This window comes from Manacus vitellinus, unplaced genomic scaffold, assembly GCF_001715985.3.
Source record: "Manacus vitellinus isolate BGI_N305 unplaced genomic scaffold, ASM171598v3 scaffold_35_pilon, whole genome shotgun sequence".
NCBI lineage: Eukaryota > Metazoa > Chordata > Aves > Passeriformes > Pipridae > Manacus > Manacus vitellinus.
In genome coordinates, this window is record NW_021940498.1 from 2704874 (window position 1) to 2728708 (window position 23835).

The window sequence follows — 23835 nt, forward strand, 5'->3', positions numbered from 1 at the left end:
GTTTCCTTTAACTTTTCTTAAATCTTATTTCTGCATATGCAGGGCTCTTCCTTCAGCAGCAGTGTTGTTGCAGAAATGGGAGCGTGCTCTGAGCTTTTCACTGGATAGTCTTACAAAGTCATTTTTGTTTTTATTGCAGATAAAGGAAGCCAACTTTTGGGGATCTAACTTTGTCATGAGTGGTTCAGACTGTGGCCATATTTTTATATGGGACCGACACACTGCTGAGCATCTCATGCTGCTGGAAGCTGATAATCATGTGGTGAACTGTCTTCAGCCTCATCCCTTTGACCCAAGTAAGATCCTAATTTTTCACACTCTGCATCTACAGTGTAGAGCATTTTAAAGCTCACTCCTAAACTCTGTGCTCAATAGAGAATTGCAAAGATTAATGAACTATTGTTCATTTTTTCCCATATAAAGTAGATAATACTGCTTTTAATTTTGCCTCTTGCTAAAGGACCTTTGGCCCTGAAAACCCTCCTTACTCAATAATGTATTGAAATGAAGCTATTACTGACATAGTATTTATAGGAGTATTGTCAGATGTAGCAAGAAGAATCTCCATTTCTTGCTGCCCTCAATATATCAAATGTTTTCCATGACACTAATGAGGGAAACGTGGGGTCACTGAAATGCCAGCACCACTTTGGGAATTTATACTGGAATCTGGTCTCTGCTTGGCTCTATTAAAAAAATTGAGTGAAGTGGGTGTCTCCATCTCACTGAGATTAGAAGAATTTAATAAAATTCATAGAAATTCTATTAATTTATATTTAGAGGAAAATATTTATTGGAAAGATGGACTAAAGCAGTAGAAGGAATCACATGTAGCTGGAAAATCTGAACCATTCTGTAGCCTCTGACACAGTCAGAGAAAGTATTTGTGTTATTTCTTCTTTCATGGCTTACATGGCTGTATAGGAACAGTCAGCTATAAATAAATTAGCAAAAAAAGCTGTTATAATGATACCAAAAGAGGCTGAAGGTTTTTTGGACATTTTGGGGAAACATGGAATACTGCCCTACATTGGATAAGCCTTGAACTTTTAAATTTTTAATCGAAGTTGAGTTCCTGGATATGTCTTGAGTGTGTGGCTGGGTTGGATACTTCCTTTGGAAGCATCTTTCCAAGTGCCCTCATTGTTTTGCTCATTTCTTGTTGGAGTGCAACTCTCCTCCTGTCACACACTGAAAATATAATGGAGAGGTCAATCTCCTTCTAGGACAGTTAATCTTGTACAGTTTTCCAGCTACTGAGATGTTTCTATGGAATTTTAATTCCTATAGTGGTTTTTGTGCAATGACCTAGAGAATGTTCTGCAACTTTTTGTTTTTCGTATTTTAATAAGTGTTTATAAGAACAACCATTGCATCTTCATATTTAAATATAAAATAAATTTACATGAAATACACTGAAATGATCAAATGTCAAAATACATTTGAAATTATCTTGGTTCTGCTTTTGTATCTGGGTCTAGGAATCCTAAGGCTTTATTATTAATGTATGTAATGTATTATCAGGCTGTCAGCAGAAATGCTTTAGTAGTGGCTGGGTTTGTTCTTATTTTCTGCTTCTATCTTTTGCACAGTCTGGTGCTTTTTTAATTTAAAAAAGAAGGCTATTGATATTTGCATGTGTTTTCTTCATGTAATTCATAACACACTTAAGAATTACTGTTACTTACTTCCAGTTCTGGCCTCTTCGGGTATTGATTATGATATAAAAATCTGGTCACCATTGGAAGAATCCAAGATTTTTAACAGAAAACTTGCAGATGAGGTAAGAACCTTTCCTCCTTTTTCATAATAATGTTGCATCTTCTAAGGCTATAAAAGCCTTTGGTACAAATTACTGATATTGAATTAGCAGAGTTACTTAATGCTCAACAAATGAGCTACAAATAAAAAGTTGCCCTTTAGAATAGTCAACTTTCACATCCTTGGCAGCACACAGAGGCACTTTGCATTTCATCAACTCTCCTAGAAATGTATTATGTACAGGGAAGAAGTGAACAGGCAGATACAGAAGGAAAACTGGCAGGAATTAATAAATTAAGGTAGTGTCTGTTTCTAAACAAATAAATGAAGGGAAAACTGAAGGAAATAAACTGAAGGAAATACAGTGATATACAGGAGAATGGAGAGTGCAAAAATCAATCCTCTTAAATGCTAGTGGGATAAAGGGGAGTTGAGGTTAAGATTGCAAACTGGAAACTTCCTGGAATAAAGCAAACATTGCAAGCCCAACCAGTTATAAATGTCTGTATGTGAAGTTATGTAACACACTGTTTTTGTGCCCTCAGAGCAATAACTGTATATAGCAACTGGCCTGGGGTGATCGTATAGCTGAGTGCTGAATAATCATATCAGTGTCTTACATAACATAATTTATTAAAATATTATGTTTTTCTGTAACTAATATTACAGGACAGATTTGGTTGTGGGGTGGCTGGTTTGGGGTTTTTTTGTGAAATCTCTTGGGCAGCAGGGATATAGTAAAGGGGGGGGTTTCTAATTGTTATAGATAATATATATATATTGTTATTAATGCTATACATATTTTAAACAGAAACCCACAACCCTTAGTCACTACTCTACATCCCCTGAAAAAAACCCAAACCATCCACTGATGGGTTTTGAACCTTTCTTGTTCTTTTAGCAGCAGCAGTGACACTGAGAGAAGCGACACTTCTTTGTAATGTTGTGTGACAGCTTTAGTGTGTGATGTGTTTTGGAGCCTTTGGGGTTTAGAAATATGGCTGAACATAAACGTGTGCTAAAAGTAGTTAATGTACTGTTACTTCTGTCACTTGATTTTTAATAATAACAAAACATTTAGAGATTTGATTATTTTTTTCTTTACTAAAAATTGTAGAACTTTCAGAAAAGTCAACTGCAGTGCGGTTTGTAATTTGACATGTTTTTTGTATTTTAATTTAATCCCTCTATTGAAACACCTATGTAGAGGACGGGAGATGTTTGTAGCAATAAAACAGTGTTCACCATGTTAAGATAAGGTAGAGTAAATGTTGAACATACCTAAACTGAATTTTCCATGGAAGGGAAGACCTAGGTAGAAGGTGTTGTGTTTGGGGAAATTGAGAGAGGCCGTGACCTCAGTGAATAGGAAAAGACAGCAGAGACAGGAACAAACCTCTGAATAGAGAAAAAACATCAGAAGGAGGTTGTCAGGGGGTGTTACTGATGATGCACTGGAGAAATAGGGGGTGAAAGAGGAAAAAATGGCTTCCTGCTGCCTTCTCAGCTTGCTTCTGTTAGGGAGTGATCAGCTGTGCAAAGTACCTGGTGAACAGCTGAGAATGACAGGGAAGAGGTGATTTGGTTTGGCTGGGAGAAGGGCACTGCAAACATTTGCAAGAACTTGTTCCTTACAAGAGGAACAGGCTTGGAGGAGTCTGAAGGAGAAAAAGAAATGCATTATTTTCCTGTCTTAGAGCAGCTGATCTGGGAGGAAGGACTGAATAACAGGCAGAACTTAGTCTCCACCTAAAGAAACTTTTGTGCTTAGTGATAAATGGAAGAACATAGTCAAAAAGCTGAGAGACCAGCAACAGTGTGGGATTAGAACTTAATGGGGAAGAAAGAAGGGTGGCAAGGAAGTACCATGAGGAAGGAATGAGGCAAGAGAGCTAAAAGTATTCATTAGTGGATTTTTTTTTCCTTTAAACTAAGACAGCAGGAACTGGCTCTTTCAAGTAATTTAGAGGCAAGCTGTAGATCTGTTTAGAAAGAATTATGGAGCTGAAGAATGTTCCAGAACTGGGATAGAAAATTGCTTGTGTTCCTTGGATTTTCTCCAAAAGTTTCAAGCAGCATGAAGGTAGGAGTTTAGGGTAACCTCAGCTCTTTTCCTTCCCACATTCTTGGCCAGCGCTGGTGCTGGAACTTGTTCTCTCCAACAGTTGCCATCTGGAACAGCACTTTCTCTCATCACTCTGCTTTACTTCATGCAAGAACTCATTTCAGAAGTTTTTCTCAGATATCTACCATGCATGTGGACAATGAATGATGATCTTACTAGAATGTTCTTTAGACAGACAGTTAGACACTGTAGGCAGAGTCCACTGACTGGCTTTTCTTACCATATACAGTTGAAGTAACTGTATTCAATAGTAATTATTAAAATATTGGTCCCTTATTGTAATTTTGGCTTTTGCATAGGAGCTTTGTATCTACAAACCCATACTGATGCAGTACAATTTTGTGTTTATTCCTGGTGCTGTTTTTTTATCCTTCCCTGCCTCCAGGTTATAACCCGTAATGAACTAATGCTGGAAGAGACCAGAAACACTATTACTGTTCCAGCTTCTTTCATGCTACGAATGTTGGCTTCGTTGAATCACATAAGAGCAGGTGAGAGACTCCTGAACAGCTCGCCCATGACTCTGGTCTGTGAAATAGCAGATGGACTGGAGAATCATCAAGACCTTCAGCTGTCTGTGGCTATACTTGGGGCTGGTGAAAAGAAAAGATTCAAGGGTTGTTCAAGGTTCTCTTAATAGAAGTTCTTAGGAATTGCTTTTTAGTGTGAGGCTTGCAACATTCTTGTAGCTGTTTTTACCCCAAAACAAAGATCAAAATGTATTTTTAGATATTCACCACGCTATCCATCCTGACAGAGCTGCTGACAGACCTGTAGGTGAAGGTGAAAGTGACTGTAGATATTGAATATGGGGAGTCTCTTTGGAATAAAACACCAAAAGAACTGCCCAACACTTGAGTTTGCAACAATTTCAGCAAAACTCTGTTATGGCTGAGTGGAGTGTTTCTTAACCTGACAGTGCATATTGTTTGAGGGATTGATGTTGATCCAGTCATGTTGCCTCGCACGTTTCTGTATTTGCCCTTTTCTAAACATGCACATCAAAAGGTACTTTTTCTGATGCATTCAGTGACAGACAGTGATCCCCCAGTTTCTGGAGTATTCAGATTTCTAACTGCAGCTATTCTAGTGTCAGTTCCCCAGAACAGCACTTCAGTCCCTTGTACTCACCATCTCATTTTAATGTTACGCTTGCATTCATCTTCCCTGTGCTGACAGCCAGTCAGCAGCTACAAGGTTTTTCCTTTTGTACACAAATTTCCCTTTTATGCCTGGAAATCCTTTAGGGCTTTTCTCCTCTTCTCCTTTCTTGTGGCATCACTCCTACCCACTCTCTGCTTGTTAGTCCACACAGACTTTCTTCTACCGTATAACCCACAGCCACTGCCCCTTCTGTAACAGCCCAGGGAGACAGTATTTTATAGTTACCAGAAAAAGACAATTTTGCAAGTTCTCTTTACTAAATCTCTGTGTTTTACAGACCGATTGGAAGGCGACAGATCAGAAGGATCTGGTCAGGAGAATGAAAATGAAGACGAAGAGTAACTGGCAGTTGTGTGCGAGCACCGAGACGTCAGTGGAATTTGTATAAGACATTAATTATATTTTTCCTTACAGAGCTTTAGTGCAATTCTAAGGTATTGCTTTTGGATAACCTAACCTTTTGTTTTCGAATGACTGTGTGCATGACTTGGGGAGAGTGTGCAAGTTAAAATACGCAAAAATGTTTTTCAAACGTTTTGCCATGTATGAGGGGTGCTAGAAGATGCAAAGTGCAATATTTTCCTTAACCTGCAAATGTGGGAGCTTGGATCAATGTTTTAAAGTAACTTTCATTATAGTAAAAACGTTGGTTCAAATAAATTTCTATACCTGCTGTTTGCATGTTTGTTGCTTTCTAATTAAAAGATTTGGTTGTTTTAAGTAGTTCTGTGGTTTTTTCTTTGCGATTTATCACCTTGTAACTATAACCCCATTACTGCCTTCATTTGCATTCTTTCTTACAATGTTTGTGGAGTGACAAATACAGTTATTTCTTACAGTGAGCACTGGGATTCTCTGTGACTTTGGGATCCCATATCTCTTGGTTCTTGCACTTCCGCAGGCAACCCACACATCTGTGGGTTTGATGGTGCCATCAGTTTTATGGTGCCACTTCCCATTCTCCAGGCTTGAATCTGTAATGCTGGTGAAATAGTTGTATTTCACTGATCTGTGAGTTTCCATTCTTTGCAACATCAGCAGATATATCTTCATTTCCACTGGATTTAGGAAAGGCTAAATGAAGTGCAAAGGAACGTGAATTTGAAAGTTCCCATGCATTGCTTCATAGGAGTACTTCCTTGGGAAGGAATATTATTTTGGAATTTCCCAATTATTTGGGAAGGAAGGTAGTTCAGTCTGCATAACAGGCTTTCCCCTTTCTCCACACGTTTTTGGATGCCAATGGGGGAGAGCAAGTGAAGGAAGGAAGGTGGAGCAGTGGAGAGTGGTTTGCTCAATGGCAGTTCTTGCCAAGGATGGCAGATGCTGAGAGGATCCTTTGGGGATTACAGAATGCTGGGAAGAATTCTAAATCAGGGGGGTGAGGGTACTGGAGGCTTTATTTTGTCATTAAAATACACATTAATCACACAGCCTTCACCAACTTTGCTTACCTAAACAAAAAGAATTCCCCACACTAAATGAAAAAGAACATTAGCACAACTTTCTGATGTCCTGATTCACAGTGCAGGCAGGCTGAAGGGATGTGGGGAAGGGATATAAAGCACAGAAGTAGAGGGAGGTGGGAACACTAAAACAATTGGAAGAGATGAAGAGGAATTTGTGAGGGAGGAGAAGTGGGAATTAACATGGAACTCAGCCACCAGTAACAGTGAAGATTCTTGGGCAAGGGAAGAATAACATGAGGGGAGAGGAAAAGTGTGAGGAGATGGATGAGGGTGAGTGGGTGGGTTTGTTTGTTTGTTTATTTTAAAGAAGAAGATAAGAAATTACTGAGGAAGAGCAAAGTATAGAAGCCTTGAAAGTGATCCAGTGAAGAAAATTTAGAAAAGTAAAAGAGAACTGTTGGGAAAAGAAGTTTTTGGAGGCAGGGGGTGCTGAGAAGAATGGCTGTCTAAAAACACTGGAGCCCTGTGGAAAACAGGGAACTTCGAACCCAGAGGAGGTCACTGCACCAGAGGATGGAAATCTGGTGTTTGAGAACAGATCTAATGTGAACAAGGGAGAAGAAGTCAAAGTAAGTTGCTTGTTTGTTAGGGAAATGGAGTGAAAATAACAGCTGATATCTGTCTTTTCTGATGGAGTAAGTGGCCCTTTTGTTGGAGAAGGGAGCAAAACTTTTGTTTTTCGTCATGACATAACATTTTGGGCAAGCATTTTTAGACCAGCAAGAAATTAAAGATATTTTATGATTTTGTGGTACATCTATTTGGGAACAGGGGGAACACAGTGGTCTAGAATTATTCGAATCTTGCTGAGGTTTGGCTCACTGCACTGAGCAATATTTTTAATACCACATGTAAATTAGCCTTGAATTTTTATAATGGGAGTTCTCCTCTCATTAGACTTAAAAGAACTATACGATAAATACATATGGGATACTTAGTATATACTTAAGGTAGGATTGTCTGCTCCACTTTATCTGTTAGCAGTAAGAGGAATAAAGCCATGTTTCTGTGTGGCAAAGGGGGCCCTCTGAGCAGTTCTGTGAATTAAATCCAGTAGCACAGTGTTTGCTGCAGTTCTTAGGTCCTCTATAGGTGATATTTGAGATGTATTTGCTTTCAAAAAGAGTGACCGTGGTGTTTCAACAGAAGCCTGACTGTTCTTATTTAGAAATTATTAACTTTTGCCTTGAAAATAAATTCTTCCTGAAGTAAGTATCTGGAGAGGATACCTTTTGTCTTCCCTAGAGAGGTTTAATAAATCACTGCGGATGTCTTTCTAAAAATAACAAAGCTGCTTCTGCCACTTTAGTTTTAGTCACAGCAATTGCCAGTGAAGATCATAGAATATAAAACAAAAGCAATAATTTTGTACGTCTTTTTTTTCCCAGAGTTCCCCAGTAAGCACATTATTCCCAAAATGTCTCTTATTTATTCAAAGGCTAAATATTAACTTTAATTCGCAATGCTCAGCTGTGAGTTTACTGATTAAAAGGAGGGTTGAATCTCAATAAGGGAAAAAGTTGAATACTTGGAAGATTTCTTAAACTTCAGTGAACCTTTCAAGCATTTTTTCTAAAACTAAGATATCCATAGTGTTTGAGTTAGTTTTTGGTTCATAAACATTTAGTTAGTGGGCTAAATCTGAGTTCCTAGAACCATGCAATCACAGGAGCTGTTGGCAAGAGCACAGGGGATGCTGGTAATTCCAGAGTTTGTAGCAGCAAAAAACCATTTGAAAACGTTATTCAAATGTGCACAGAAGGTAATATAAGGAATAAACCACCAGACAGTCCAAACCTTCACAATTTTAGAGGCAAATCTTGTGATCTGGGTCTGGTTCCAGACTGGGGGGCTTGGAGGTGGGTGATGCTGCCAGAGCTTCCTCTAGTGCCACCATTCCTGCTGCACCTGTAGACCATAATACTCCTGCGAAGCATCAAATGACCAGGTGATTTGGGTGGAAGCTAAAAGACCTATCCAAACCCTTTACCTTCTAATAACAGCCAAAATCTGATGGACAGGGTGGTGATAAGAGCACAGGGAACACCTTCTCTTCCTGCTTTGTGGACTGAAGATGTGCTAAAGCTGGTCCTTGCGTCCTGCCACAACCTGCTGTCAGTGCTTAAGTCCTGGGAAGAGTGAGGGTTCAGGTGTCACTGAGCTCACTCCTAGGACAGATATTCCTTAAGGCCATTGCAAAGACCAAAAGCAACTTCTTTGATGTGTTGCTACAATTCCTGGTAAATAAACTGGTGTTCCTGTAGGACACAATCTTTTGTTTAAGTGTAGAAGATGCTGAGCTTGTTCAAACCACTCTTCAGTTCTTTGTGCCTTCCCCTGATGGCAGGAGGACAAGGTTCATTAATGACATCCTGCATCACTTTTATTGTGAATTTTTCCCACCTAAGCAGTAGATAAACATTGCAGTGAACTGTTGTGTACACCTTCAGGTCTCTGAGAACATCCCAGATGATATTTTCGAGGAAGAAATTCCACAAGTAAATGTTCAGTAGAGGTTTCACTCTCCTTGGACCAGCAAAATAACTCTTGAGTCTGTGTGCTTGTGTGTAAGGGATGGATGGATGGAGATGCTCACTCAGAGGTGCTGTCTTGGAGATCTGAGTGGCCGTGTCTACAAAGAAATTTTTTTTATGGAAAGGTTATGAGCCAGGTTCAGTCCTTGAGGCTTGGGCCTATTGCTAAGGCCATCACTGACAATCCTTAGCCAGCCAGCCAGCACTGTTTCATGGGCCAGACCTGGCAACACTGTTGAAAAATTGAGGTGCAATTAGCACCAGTTAGGTCAAAGCCCATATTCCTCCTGGTCCCCAGTCACACACCCCTACAAGAGGCCAACTCTAAATCCTCAGCTGAAGTGCAGGACATGACACAGAGGCAGGTGTGAGGTCATCTGCTCTGCCTAAGCAGAGATTGATTTAGTCTTTGAAATGTGGGGTGAAATCAATTTTAAGCTATTTTCATTAATTGTAACATGCACAAATGCATGTTATCTGTGTGAGCATCCAGTTTGCCTTCTCAGCAACACTCTCTACTATTGAGTCCGAGTTATTTAGGGTAATAGAGATTTATTTTCCTTAGGTTTAAATGTTCCATTTCTTATTTGCAGTTGGTTTGTTCTTTTGATGAAAAGGTACCATCTATCTTCTCAGTGCCTTTTAAGAACTTTCTGTTAATGCTCCCCTCTAGAATAATTTCCCATTACTGAAGTCCAAAAAACTGCAACTACTAAAACTACGGAAAGACACAACAAAGTGTTTTGATAGGAAAAACAGGGATATGCTACTCTTAAAGCAAGTTCCTTTTTTTCTGATTGTGACTCACTGCCCTTTTTTTTGCAGGAGGAGAGCTGTACACTGGTATAATCCATGGAATCTGACAGATTCACTCTCTGAATAAGAACTGATGGCTACTAATTTAGGAAAATCTCACTCAAGTGTAAAACCTTCTAAATAGACTTTGTTAATGTGCTTTGCTACTAATTGGAAAACAAATCCCAGGGGATCTGCAGCTGTTCGCAAACAGCACTGTAGATCTTCTTCTCTGTGGGATGACTCCATGCTCAGACCCCATTCCCAGTATTTTCTCCTTCCTGACCTGCCCCAGGCAATCTGGCCACCCGTAGCCACTATTTTTATTCCCAGTGAGTAGTGAAAGAAGGAGAGCTGGGAGGGAGTTGAAGGGATCAGGAGCAAATGGGCTCTGCTTTTGCCTAGCCAAGGAGGCAACCTCCAAAATCTTTCTGGCTTCTTTATCCCCAGTGGCCTCAGAACCCTCAGCTCCCTAACTCCTGCCTCCTAGTGACCCTGAAGACTCCTTTCCTAAGCAACACCTCAAACATGGATGGCGAAGCTTGTGTCAAAAAGATGAGGAGCTGCAGTGGTGAATTTTTAGCAGCAGCAGACAGTGCTGTGCCCCAGCCCTTGCCAGGACCCTCCTGCTCTGATGAGACACCAGCAAACTTGATCTGGTGCAGCCATAGCAGTGCCACAGCCCCATGACAAAGAGTTCTGGCTCCACTCTGCATCTTTGAAACCAGCTATGGTAGACACAAATCTTCTAGTAGTTACTTGGCCATTTGTTTCTCACTGAATAGAGCTCCTTCATGTTCCATAATAATAATAATAATGGTTAACTGGCCTTTTTGTTCTCTGGCTCTCACTTGTTTCCAGGGGTAGATGCACCACTGAGAAGGATTCACCAGTTCCTTATCTATCTGATGTTCCTTATCTATCTTATATGTAATATTTCCTGCATATCTACTCTTCATTATTGTCCTGGATCCCCATGCAAACCTAAAGGATTTTGGTTAAAAACGACGTACATTAAAAATGAACCTGTAACTGTTAAATCATCTAAAGAAATGATAATTAATACAAGGTACTTTTAATGGAGGGTTGAATGTCACACTTGCCAAGCTGCCAGGTGGGATTTCTGTTCCTCAGAGTGTGATGACCCTTAGGTAGTAGGTGCAAGGTGAGTTGGTGATCTCACTTCAATTCTTGCTGACTTAAAGTTGTCATGGTTGTCAGTAGCCGGCTCTGAGGGCATAGGATGATCCATGCACCACTTCTGCTCATGGGAAAAACATGTCTGGGACCATTATCTGTTTAATTTCATGAACATTTCAAAGGGAAAATACTGCACTTTAAAATAAAATACGGTTATTTTACTCAGGATTATAGAGAGTAAAGAAGGGTTCTGTAAATCTTTAAATGAATATGGCTTTTAAAATAAAGGTAGGCACTGTGACAAAGCCGTTTGGCTTGGATGTTGGTTGCACTACAGAAGCTTTACAGGCTCAAGGATGTTACATAGAAGACTTCAAACTTCTTTCCAATTTTTCTCAAGTGAATTTTCTCTCTTCAAAAATATAATTATATTGTGCACCTGCTACCGTTGCTGTGCAGTGAGTACTGTGAAGAGTGTGACTCTCCCTGTGGCAGCAGCTCTTGCTCAGTCCAAGTGCAGGGAGACTCTCACACAGCCCCAGAGTTCCAGCCGTCACCTCCACCAACACCCCCTCGCCGTGGCAGGAGCAATTCCCAGCCCCTCACCCCTCACAGCCACAGCCAGGCCACGTGTGCCCGCTCCGGGTCCGTGGGTGCCACCAAGGGTGACAGTCACACGCCTTCCCCCACCGCTCCGAAAATCCATGTGATGGCTCAGGAATTCAGCCTCACTCACACCACAGGAATTTCACATCCCTGTGCTGAATGGATTTGATTGCAATCTGGAGGCTCTAAATTTGGTCTGTTACATACTCTTATGGAGGAGAGCTGGGCAAAAGATGCAAAAATGAGAAACTGAATGAGATTCATCATTTAATTTCTCTCATCCCACTTCTCACACTGTCTTTCCCCTCTGGCATTCTGTTTGCTGGCATTCTATCAAATGGTTCAGAGTAATGACTCAAAAGTGTGAGAGAGTGAGCCTGAGATGCAGGGGTAGCTGGACCCCTGGCCTTTTGGACTGTCAGTGGACAGGCAGAGAGCAGACAGGAGGAGCAGGAGAAGAAAGGACTCCACTTCCCCCTGCGTGTTCATTCCCTGGAAAGCAGAGAGCAGCTGAAAGCAAGCAAGGTGAGGATAAATTAAAGATGAACCAGACCCAAGGAAGGGGAAAATTTTCAATGCAGCAGTGATTTTTTTTTTGGTTCACTGAAGGAGTCTAAAAACAGAGGGATACTGTAGGGAAGACTGTTAAGTGTAGCTGGGCTGCAGGGAAAGCTCCAATGCCACCTGCCCACGGCATGGCAGGGGGTATCCTGCATTTAAAGCTGCCTGTCAGATTAATGTGACCTCCTGTGCTGCTGTGTAATGGCCATATGACACTGTTACAACAAAATATTTTCATGTTGCAGAGCTATGCAGGATAACAAACTGCTGTGCTATGTATCTACAAGAGAAACAGGCTCTTCTTTCCATGAGAGTGTGGCTGGTACCTCAGTGACACTGCAGGTTGAAAAATATGGGACATCCACTAGGGATGTGTTACTGGAGAAAGGGGAGATGGGAAAGCAAAACTGGGAACCTCTTCTGTCTGGCAGCAGAGCCCCAGATTTGTGCCCACCAGGGTTTTGAAGTGTATAGCTAAATTTTCTGGTAAAAGAGAGCAAAGGGGATGCTCAAGCATCCAGATGTGAGGCTCTGAGTCAAATGCTGCCATTCTCTTCTGACTGTTCTCTGGGATCAACTAAGTGATGATGTAAGTGGTCATGATGCTAATAATTAGCTTTTATGCAGCTTAGCTTTAAAATGGTGTCAGATCCAGTTTACAAAGAGAGACACCAACACCAGAATTCCCTTTCAACAGGTGGAAGAAGTGGGCAAGAAGGAATGAAAAATTTGCCCATCATCCCTTAACAGCCCAATAATAAAACCATAGTTTGGACCCTTTAACGTGTCTGAGGCAAGCCCCCATCCCATCATCCTTTTAAAAATAGGAGGTGACTCAGTCTGTAACGATGTTCCTTCACCCTGGCAACTTCATATTAACCTCTGGAGGTGAGGGAAAAGTGTATTCCTTGGTAAACCATCAGTGGCACTGCTGCTGCACAGATGTGCTGCCTGGTGAGCTGTGTGACAGCAAAGCCGAGTGCTCCAAGGGCTCTTTCTCAAAACAGGAAATGTAAAAAGGCTGGTACAAAAAATGTAATTACTTGTCATTTAATACAGGAGTATCAGCTCTGAATGGGGTGGGTTAGTGCAGGTGTGACCTGAGCTCTGTATTCACCTCAGACCTTACAATGAAGACCATGAAATATGTCTTCCATTCCTTAGAGATTTAGCTGTATCCTGACAGCAGCAGAGTTGTAGCAGGATTGACGTCTGACAGTCGGGCCCTGGGTTGCCATGGTAACTGCCTAGGATGGGGTGCACTTAAGAAAAACGCAACTTCTGGGCTAAATTGTGGGCTGGAGGGTGGCAGATGGATGGGATTCAGCTGCCTCAGAGGGTGGTGCTCCACAGCCAGACATGCAGATTCAGGAATCTACCCAGGTGGTCGATTTGGCACATCAGAAGCAAAATTTAATTTAAAACATCAGTTTGTTCCCAGATATGCTCACTGAGCCATGAAACGTGCAGGGTTAGATGAATTCCCATGTAATCCAAGCCTCGTGGATTGCTCCAAGCAAAGGACTAGGTGCACTCACAACCCTTTCTCAGGAGCAGCCAGCAGAGACAGGGAGGGCTTCCCATTTTTCCTGGGAAGTTAAGCTTTTGGCAGCCTTACACACATGCAGAGCCAAGGACTCCACATCCAAAGGCAGCTGTGAGCTGGAATTGATGTTGTTGGAGTCACCGAACCTCTCTTAAAACACAGGCAACATATTTTGTTGCAGAAATGTTTCCAAAACTAAAGGTCCTTAGAATTTTCTGTTCACAAAACAATTTGAAACGGAAAAAAAAAGGAGAGAAGAAACATCTTGTTACAACATGGCCCAGCCCCATGTTTTATCCTGTTTTGTCAGCCAGCTGTAGGGAGTCCTCAGGACCTGAGCATGGGGGAAACATCTGTATCTAAGGGCAGAAATCAGGAGAAAAACAAACCAGCCATCGACCCAAAATAACCAGCTCCTTAGCTGTATAAAAAAGTCAGCTTAGTTTTAAATAATTGCTGCTATGGGTCGGGGGGTTTTGGGAACCACATTTATTGTGGTTCCTTTATACCATGTGCAGTGTTAAGCCCATTGTAATAAATGTGTTGTTATATTAAATTCATTTTCCAAGATTGTTTTCTGAAACACAATATGCCTCGGTATCCAAAATCTATGGAAAACTTGTATGTACCCCCTTTTCCCTGCACTGCTCAGCTACACTGTTGCTTTCCACCTGCAGCATTTCTTATTTTTTCCCATTTAAGGGCATCTTGTGTTAAGTACATTGGATAACAGATTTATCATCATTCAGAGGTAAAGAACTCATATTTGTTTAACAGATCTGAATAGACTTTCTTTGAACTAACCAGATTATATACAGTGCACTCTACACTTTCAAAAATGTAAATAAATTTTAGGCCGAGCAAACAAATATTTTTTTGCAGGCAAATATTTCAATTCTTACTCATGTTTTCATTTTCTGAGAAAGAGGAGGAAGCAAAAACTTCTTCTGTGCCTTCTTTTCTTTTTTTCCACCCCCCCGAAGAAATTTGACATTCCTAATTATGACAGAGCAAAGGGAAATGAAAATCTATTTCAAGAGATGATTCTTCTTGTAAACAGTGCCTGGGCACTTCTGCCTCATCTCATTGCATTTGGGCTGTCAGATGGGCACAATAAATAACACGTCCTCTGACCCCCGTTTTGTTGTTCTTTTTTTTCTGTTGCAAATAATTGTCAGTTCTAGTCTTTGCCTGCATGTCACTGAAAGAGTTCCTAAATGACAAGGATATGGGAGCCCTGGTTTAGCTGGAGATAATTTTAGCCTCTCTCTTCTGACAAAAAATTGCATGGGCTAAATCTGGACACCGGTTTCTTGCAGAAATAACGTTCTGTTTATCTTTTGTTCTGTTTTTATTTTTAATCCATTCAACAGCCCCCGTTATTTACTTTAAAGTATTTATTTCAAGTATTTATTCAAGAGGGACCATCAGTGTGGGGGTTTTTTTTAACCAATTCTGCCAAGAAACATGATAAATGTTAGTAATTTCTAATACATTTTCCTGGCTTTACAAGAACATTAAAAAAAAAATCAGATTCACTTGCTGAAAAATGCAGATTATGAAGAAGTGAATTCAGTCTTCAGGAAAAAAGAAATCTTTTTTTGATTACAGCACAGTGAACTTCTCTTTACCCATCTTCTAATTGTACTTAGAGCTCAGCAAACCCACCTGAAACCCTGCACGTATTCCATCCTTTCAATTGAATTCACTTGTATTTACTGAGTTTCTTGATTTTTAGTCCTAATCCTAAGAGTCATTCTGGGCTCTGGGGTCCAGCACAAGCCCTAATGCAACTGAAAATGCATTTCTTGTCTTAGTGGTTTCCCAGGGACAGACTGAAGCAATACAATCTTTTTGATTTCAGGTGAAACTGGACCAAAGTATCATCAGGACTGCAAAACATAAGTCTAATGCACCAAAATCAGTATCATTAGACAGGCCACACAAAAAAGATAGATGAGAGGTTAAAATCATGGTGGATGCAGCAGAGATCCCAAACTCATGTCATGGTTTGAGATAGCCCCAAAATCCAATTCCCTAGCTCCATTCCCCCTCCCACATCTCAACCTAGTGTGAGATGGGCTTTTCCAGACAAAACACACCAGACTCAAAGTGGGGGAAAGGGAATATATTACAATGACTGTACAAATAAATACCATATCACATTATACACATGATCACAACTATCTCTACCATGACATATAGTATTTACAGTGGATCAGATCTCTTCTCCCCTCCAAATAAAAGTCCAGGAGGGAAAGAAGGACAGATCCCTTCCAGTCCTTAAGCAGCAGCATCTTCTGAGGCAGCAGTCTGTCTGTCTTCTCCACATGCAGCAGCTGATAGCTGGATCTCTGCCAGCACTCACGAGGGAGGTATCCAACCTCTCTCGGCCCCATCGCCTCCAACCGAGGGGTCTTCCGTGGGCTTCGTAACCCCAGACAAGGTCGTATCACCACGTCATATCACGAAGACTCAGGGGGGGTCTTCGTGACGGGCCGGTATCTCCAGGAGACTCAGCTCCTTGCAGGGCCTCTGTGCCCTGTCTCTCAGGCTGCCACCGTGGCAGCAGTGCAAGGGGGGGGAGCCAAGGTCAACTCCCCCCACATTCCTCTGGCCGTCCCGGTCCAGCTCCGGGACGCTCTGAGCTTCTCAGCTCCTCTCTCTCCGGTACTGCTGTACTCCAAGGCTCCTCTCAAATAGGAGTCCATCTCCCTCTTTTCTCAGAGGGATCTCAAAGGAGTTTTGGGGGGCTGGTACAGTCTTACCCCCAGAACTCTGTCTCTCAGGCTGCTGGCTCTCTTTCTCCTCGGCTCTCTTTCCAGGAGTCTTCTCTGGTGCTGCATGTTGTTTCTGCTGCTCCTTCAGTTCAGGTGTTATCTGTCCTGGCTCTCTGCCACCGTTTCTCTGGTCAGTGCCGGCTGCTGCTCTGTGCCCATGGAGAAAACATCTCCCGGCATAACTACAGGCACCTAGCCCAGCTTTATGCTGTTCCAGGTCCCTGCAGCCCCCCAGCCAGGGGCTGGGAGGGCCCAGAGGGCCCAAGGGGCTCAGAGCCCCTTCCTCGTGGCTCTACGACATGGCCACCTCTCCCACAACCACCAAACTACAACTCTTCTTTTCCGGTGAGCTTGTGGGATGTTGACATTTTTGCAGGAGCGCCCATTGGGCAGAACTCCAAAATTCCAGGGGTTTCCACCCCTTGGGGTCTACCACTTTTCTTAGCCTCTGGGGGAAAACAAAGTCCAAACCACTACAATGTCATAGTTTGTTATCATCATCATCAAACATCAAACATCAAATGGAGGAAGTTTTCCAGGTGGAAATAGCAAGCCCCAATTCCCCAGCTGGAAACAAGGGTGGTGTGTGATTTTCGGTGTGCTCTTTAGAAACTACCTTTTGTGGGACTCCTCTTCCTTATATTCCATATGCAGTAGATGAGTGAACATGTGAATTGTATCAGCTGCTTCCCCCGGCATCCTCTGGATTTGCCAAGCTGTACTTGAAACTTCTCATCAGTGAACTGGGTTTTTAAGAAATGGCAGAACCAGGAAGGTCCCTCTGCTAATGGACGAAGGAGAGAGAACACAGGAGAGGACAGGAAAGGGAAGAGTCAAAACCAGCCCTTCTTCCAAGTAAGTGACTAAAAATTACCCCATAACAGCAGCAGCATAGAGAGGCTTCTCAGTTCTCTACATAATTCCATGTGCTTGACTTTGGGTTCTGCCATTGTGAACAACATGTGGTCTTGTTATGGCAAAAAAAAAAAAAGAAAAGAGGCAGATCTTTTTTTTTTTAGGGGGTAGTGGAGGTGTTGGGAAAAGAAAGTGTAGTTCCTATTTTCCCAGTTTCTGATGGGAGGAATGATTTCAGCTCTGGCATCTCAGCGCTCATAATGACATTGTGAAGCTTCAACTTTCAAATACTTTGCAAATGGAGTTCCAGCTGCCTGGGGGAGACCCTCACCCCGGCTCCCTCATCACACCTGGGCTCTGTTTGGGTGGTACAACCTGAAAAGTCCAGGACAAATACACCAGGTCAATACATTGATCATCATCCCTGCTTGAGGGATGAGTTCAGGGGTCTTATGTAGCAGAATCTGCAGATTAATTAATCTGTATTGAGCGAGTAGTAATCAAATTCTAGGCCTTTTTTATAGATTAATGTTCAATCCTATAACCAAGATTGGGGGGTGGAGCTCTCAAAAATCAGCAGTTGTAAAAGGAATCAGGATTTCCCAATGTCATAGTGCAGTTTGGCTTTCAATGAAAAGTGAAGAATGCACCTGATTTCTTATTATATAACACAAAGAAAAAAAATCCAACCAACCAAACCCACAGAACTTACTGTCTGCATGAGATAAAGTTTTTTGCTTAGTTTCACTGGAGAGATCATCAGCAGTATTTTTCTAGCCAGTGGGAAATTATGCAGCTTGACATTTTTTGCTAAACTACCAGTTTTTAAAGGCACAGGATCAAAATCCTACTACTAGTCAGAACAAATTTGGATCAAAACCTGGCATCACTGGTTTTTTTGTCATTTTTGTGAGTATGACTTATTCAGTTCTTCAGGCTACTAGGAGACATGCTGTTGTCGTGCATAAAAAGATCACTTGCCCTTACGCTCAGGATATTCCTGAGAAAATAAAATACAGAAAAGACAATCAGGTGTTTCTGTGTTTCTTTTTAAACCATGCATAACACTTTGTCAGTTCTACATCCTTTAGCTATCTTCAGTTGTCTCTAACTTTTGTACTCTTTACACTGTGACTGCATTTTAGGTCTGTTAGGGTTATGTGACCTGACCTGTGCAGCAGGATTTCACTAAATCACTGTGAAAATATTACTGTATCTGTTTCCTGATTTTTCTTTTCCTCTGGGGAAAAAAAATAATAATCTGTAACTTCTCTTTGATAGACAATGATTTGCATATACATTATCTTCAAGTAATATAAATTTCCAGATACCATTTTCTCACATACATCTACATTTATTGAAACTCTTCTACCTCAGCACTAAACAGAGTTGAATTTCAGTCTAATAGATTATATTTATCAGTCCATAGTTTCACTTGTAAAGATGAATAATTATGGCATTGTCTACTAGGATGTATGTAATGCTGAATTTAGGGTTGTTTTTTTCATTAGATGAGCCTGGTTAGTTCTTTCTGCTATAAAATATGGTACTGCATTTGTGTGCATTGTTCCTGGCCTTTTAAACATTGTCTGTATAGAAATGTCACTGTTAAGGGTCTGTACTGCTGGTCTGCACCAAGACATTCATGTGATAGCTCTCAGCAGAGATATGTTGGTGTCAGCTGAATTCCATTTTGGCTGTCAGTCTCTTTCTGTTGTACCATCAGCTTGGGGCCGTGGTAGTAGGAGAGGCAGTGATAAGTGGCAGGTTGGAGTCCAAATTTAGTCTCTTAATGATTTCTTCTGGAAAAAAAACCAAAAAAACACCAACAAAACCCCATAGCCAAAATCTGTGGAAATAATGGATAATTTGAGATATTGTTTCATGTTCCTTTCTTAGGCGTTTCTTCATCCCCTCACAAGCAGAGTTGATGTATTTTCTTTCACAGGGTTAAATTTCAGTCAGAAAGCATTCCAGACCTTATCTTTGGTATCCTCAATTCCCTTGGTGAACAGCAATGCTTCTTCTCACTTTCTTTTGCTGTCTTTTCACTTGCTGAGTGAAGACCATTTCCAGGTGTGGTCTTCAATCAGACACTCTGCAACAACCCCAAGTGCTGCAATCTGAGCTCACTACTGCGGCATGAAATATGACCAACGGAGCAACAAAAAATGACTTGTATGTAACCACTTGTGATATGTTTCCTTTTCTCATTCTAGTTTCCTGTGTCTTGGAAGGAGTGCTTGAAGAGCTTTTATTGTTTTCCTAACTGATCTACCAGTTTAACAGATTTTAAAGCTTGAAGGTGCCAGGATAATCCTCTTGCCCCAGGCCACGGAATTTTTCTTCAGTTTTTCACCACTGGATTTTGTATGCATTTTTATGAGAAGTCATCTCTGTGTTAGAATGCTCTCACTGCAATATTTTAATGTGTTTTTATTCTTCCAACACCTTATGAGAGAGGGAAGCTGGTACTCTGAACTTGGATATAATATCCCAGTGATGATCTCCATGAATTGGCATACTAATGCAATCACCTTCCTACTTCGTGGAGTAAAGGATCAACTCCAGATTTTTATAGACAATTAGCTTTTAGAATTGCTCTTTCATTACTTGGATTGTATAATGCATATTTTCTTGGGACAGCTGTAATAAGGTTTCAGAGGAAAATGGAATGAGACAATGCAATTATCACCCATGATTCCTCTTTCTGTCCCTGTCTTAGTCAACTCTTGAGGGGAGGGCTTCTTGTTCAGTGTTTCATAAATTATCTCCTGTTGTAATGGTTTTAAGGCTAAATTTCATTATAAGAATCAAAGTGGTGGAGATGTCAGCACAAAATAATAATGCCTCAAACAGAGACAGCTAATATGAAATGTAATGTACACTGAGAACTAAGGAAATGCAGACCCTAAAAATAATGATAATGTATGGAATGATGCAGATGAACACCAACTTTACAGCAGAAGAAAAGCAAGATGAAGTACACACATTGGGTTTAGAGAGATGTACACATAATGCCTTTGCATATTATACATGATGCTCTCAGGAGGCTCTTCAGTGTCTGTAGCATTTGATTCAGGGTATCAGCAACTGTACTCTCAGATATTAAAGTTTTACAAATGCTGCCAACAAGCTGCAAAATGGAAACTGCCTGAGGTCATGGCTGGCCAGGGAGAAAAGGTTCCTGATCCTATCATGACTTTTCAAGTGGGCAAGCTACTGCCAAATCAGCAACACAGGAATAGGATTTTCCAAGCCTTTTTGATGTCTCTGAGCCAGCTGGTCACCTCCTATCTTTGCTTTTAGCAAAATGGGTCCCTAGAGGCAGCGCACGGCTCTTTCGGTGCCACTAATGTTTTCTCCAGGAAAAATATTTTCATTCTTAAAAAATCCCAATGGACTTAATTTATAATTTACAGAGATATTTTAGCATAAAATTTGTATAACTGCTGGTCTCAAAGTGATATCACTCGTGTGGCTTGAATATTGTTTTCTGGAGACTTACATCCCTCATTTTTCTCCAGATGACTGAAACTAGAAGAGCTCGTAAACCACAGAGAAGAGGACCTGAAGAACCTTTAATAATCCAAATTATCTTCTTAAAGAATAATTAATGAAGAAAACACATTTTCTTGTTAGAAGCCTGCAAAGATACTGAAGGGTCTTGAATGAATTGACAGCCAACTACAAGTTGGAAGAGCAATACAAGAAAATAAACCCAAGGGAAAAAAACCCACATCCAGTAAAAATAACTTGGATCTGTTAATTACTGACAGGGCAAAAGATCTGTAAGGAAATTTCATATTAAAAAAAAATGCATTAAGCCAGCTTTTTCAAATTATGTTAGTTCTTCCAAACCAAACACTGGGGAAAGTAAGGTGGTTATTTTGTTTGCTTTGATTTTTAATTTAAGGAACTGATCTCCAGTATCTCTGCCGAGGGGATGTGAAACATGAAGAAATTTCTCAAGAAGATCATGATTATTGCTTTTTGTTTGTTTGTTTATCAGTAATGACAGCTCACAGAATTATCACTTTGATGGTTTCTGGGACACAGATTGAAAAAGAAGCGAGATTGTGTTAGGATGGGGAAAATGGACTGCTGCTGCTAATTGCCAGATAACCTGTTTACAGTCTCATTTGCAATGTGTGCTAATTGCTAACTGCAAACACTTCTCAGTTTCCCCTCCAAAGCACTTGCTGTGCAGCTCTGTTGGTGCACAGCCTTAGGAGAAGGGATATCCATAAGAGGGAGAGCTTGGCACACATCTGACCTTCGCTTCCTGGTCATCTGCGAGCTTTGGGGAGCCATGCCCAGGGGATGGGGTTTTAGGGTGGCAAAGCCAGTCCCAAATCTGTGTCTTTTTAAGTATCCAAATGGGTAAGGAAGCAAGTAAAACCATCAGCACTAGTACTGCTGAGGACCCTCAGCTTTGGCACCTGATCTTCCCTCTGTGAGAAGGGTGGTTGCTCAGTAAAATCTTAACAGATTTTAAACCCAATTCTGTTTTAACTCACATCACCAAAATCCCACTGCGCATTTAGTTTTTAATTTTGCACCAGCCATTGTAATTAGTGTGATTCAATGCAATGTACTTCAGTATTTTATGTAATGAAATACTTCTGAGAAAGAAACTTGTCTTGGTCAAGCAAGAATTGCAAAAAACTCATCAATTTTAGTGCAAATGGAATGAAACTGTATTTTCAGGACCTTATTTTAATATAACATCTTACTGCATTTTATATAATACAACCTGAAGTTCAGAAATCTTTTCTGTCTTTGCCTAAACAAGGAAAAATCAATTAAGTTTTGGATGGTTTTGGGGCCTTAAATCTGTATCACTTTTAGCTGGGAGAAACATGGGGCTTGAAAGTGGGAGCTGGGAAAGAGGTAAACAGGGTTGTGTCCTGTTTAGGAGGAGTGTTGAGTAAAGAAAGTCTGGACAGGGGAAAGTTGTGCATAAGGGTTGTGCCACTGTGAGAGGGGAGCTGTGTGGTTAAGAATAAGGCAGAAAGAATGCAAATGTATTTTTAGTTGAAATTAGAGCCACCTTTCTAAGTCTACAGCCAAATGATCCTGGCTCCTCTTACGCAAGGCAACAACTATCCTGGGGACTCATGGTGACAAATGAGCCTGTGAAGCAGCTAAAAAGTTCACTCATGTATTATTGAATTTTAGTGTTGTACATGCAGGGGTTTCCTCCTGTTTTTACTTTCTCCAGAAGAAACACAAGTCAAAACTTGCAGAGGGATAAGACAGCAAACCAGCATGTTATTTCTAGGTTTCCCGAGCTGAGGAGCCGCGCAGGAACGTTCAGGTTTCTGTGGGCTGGGAATGTCAGCTGGGAGCAGGGGAGCCACTCAAACGTGAGGCACGGGAGCTATTTAGAGCAGCAAGAAGCCGATAGCTCTGATACTGCACAGCGAGGGGCAAGGAATCTGCAGTGTGGCTGTGGATGGAAACTGCTGCGAGCGTGGAGCAGGCAGAACACTGCTAAGCTGATTACAAACAGCATTTTGAACAATTCATTCAGAAGACAGGACATCCAGGGGCCTGAGGGAGGTAGTGAACCAGGCCAAGGCCATCAGCATGGACCTCCACTTGGCCAGGGTGTGTCTGCACATGTTTTTTTTTCCATTACTCAACAGGTGCTTCCCAGTGTTCTCAAAGATGTTTAGAACAGAAACATGCTCTCCAGAAGCTGAGAATAAATGAGATTGCAGCGTGCTCTCTCTGGAAAGGGGATTGACAGCTAGATAGTCATGAACCACAGCATTCCCTGAGCAAAGAAAAGCCCAAACTGCTGCCTACAAAAATCACTAATAAAGTGGGGGACTTCATTTTTTTAAACCTCTGTGGGATTAGAGGATTTATTACCCCATAGGGGGTTCGGAGATAGAGCCTTGCTGACCATGGCTCCTTTTCTAACTCTAAATCAAAAGGCTTTTTCAACCTTAATTTGCAGGGGCTGGACCTACTACCTCTGAGAAAATCTGATCCATCTCTGGTCTACCTTTGGACAGCACAGACTTTGTTTCTTGCTGTGCTTCACCCAAGTGTCCCTCGTTTTTGTCCAAGCTACAGGTTTGACATTAGTACTGGATTCCTGCTGTCTGCAGAAACAGCAGCTACAGAGCACCATATCCTTGTGGTTCAAAAAGTGACAAGGCAATTAATGGAACAGTTGATTAAGTTTCACAGGCCTGCCAAACCAAATGATTTCAGACTGCATTCTGCTCATCCTGCAGGAAGCTTGGGCTACTCAGTGGGTAATTTGGTGGTCTGCTCACCTTCATTTTTTACCAGATCCTCCTTAGGTAAGAGTATCCAGGCTATGATGATAATAATACTTTTTAAAGCCCTTTCAAAATCCTGATTTGGCTGAAGTGCTGAACATTAGTAATAGCTGGTCTTCTACCCCTACTGCTGGCTTGCAGACAGACACCTCCCTTGTGGAACAGTTAATGACTTTAAATGGTCTTGGAAAATATGAGAA

General features: G+C 41.3%; 1 protein-coding gene and 1 long non-coding RNA gene across 10 annotated transcripts in view; one reads left to right on the plus strand and one right to left on the minus strand.

The window, feature by feature from the left end:
* Nucleotides 1–5770, plus strand: part of DCAF6 (DDB1 and CUL4 associated factor 6) — a 64152-nt gene extending 58382 nt beyond the window's left edge. For 5 of the 7 annotated variants that reach the window (XM_018077072.2, XM_029961487.1, XM_029961483.1 and 2 more), the window contains 4 exons: nt 140–296; nt 1695–1783; nt 4272–4377; nt 5328–5770. In XM_018077072.2, coding sequence (XP_017932561.1) covers nt 140–296; nt 1695–1783; nt 4272–4377; nt 5328–5392 — 417 coding nt within the window. In that variant the 3' untranslated portion in view covers nt 5393–5770. The remainder of the gene's footprint in view (nt 1–139; nt 297–1694; nt 1784–4271; nt 4378–5327) is intronic. The other 2 variants (XM_029961488.1, XM_029961486.1) reach the window with 1 other exon arrangement.
* Nucleotides 1–23835, minus strand: part of LOC108640496 — a 32951-nt gene that overhangs the window by 2858 nt on the left and 6258 nt on the right. The window contains exons 3-5 of one of the 3 annotated variants that reach the window (XR_001921219.2): nt 17098–17262; nt 15370–15593; nt 13292–13916 (exon numbers count right to left, since the gene is read on the minus strand). This is a non-coding gene — a long non-coding RNA (uncharacterized LOC108640496). Of the gene's footprint in view, nt 1–5887; nt 6018–13291; nt 13917–15206; nt 15594–17097; nt 17263–23835 lie in introns of those variants that run through there. The other 2 variants (XR_001921220.1, XR_001921218.1) reach the window with 2 other exon arrangements.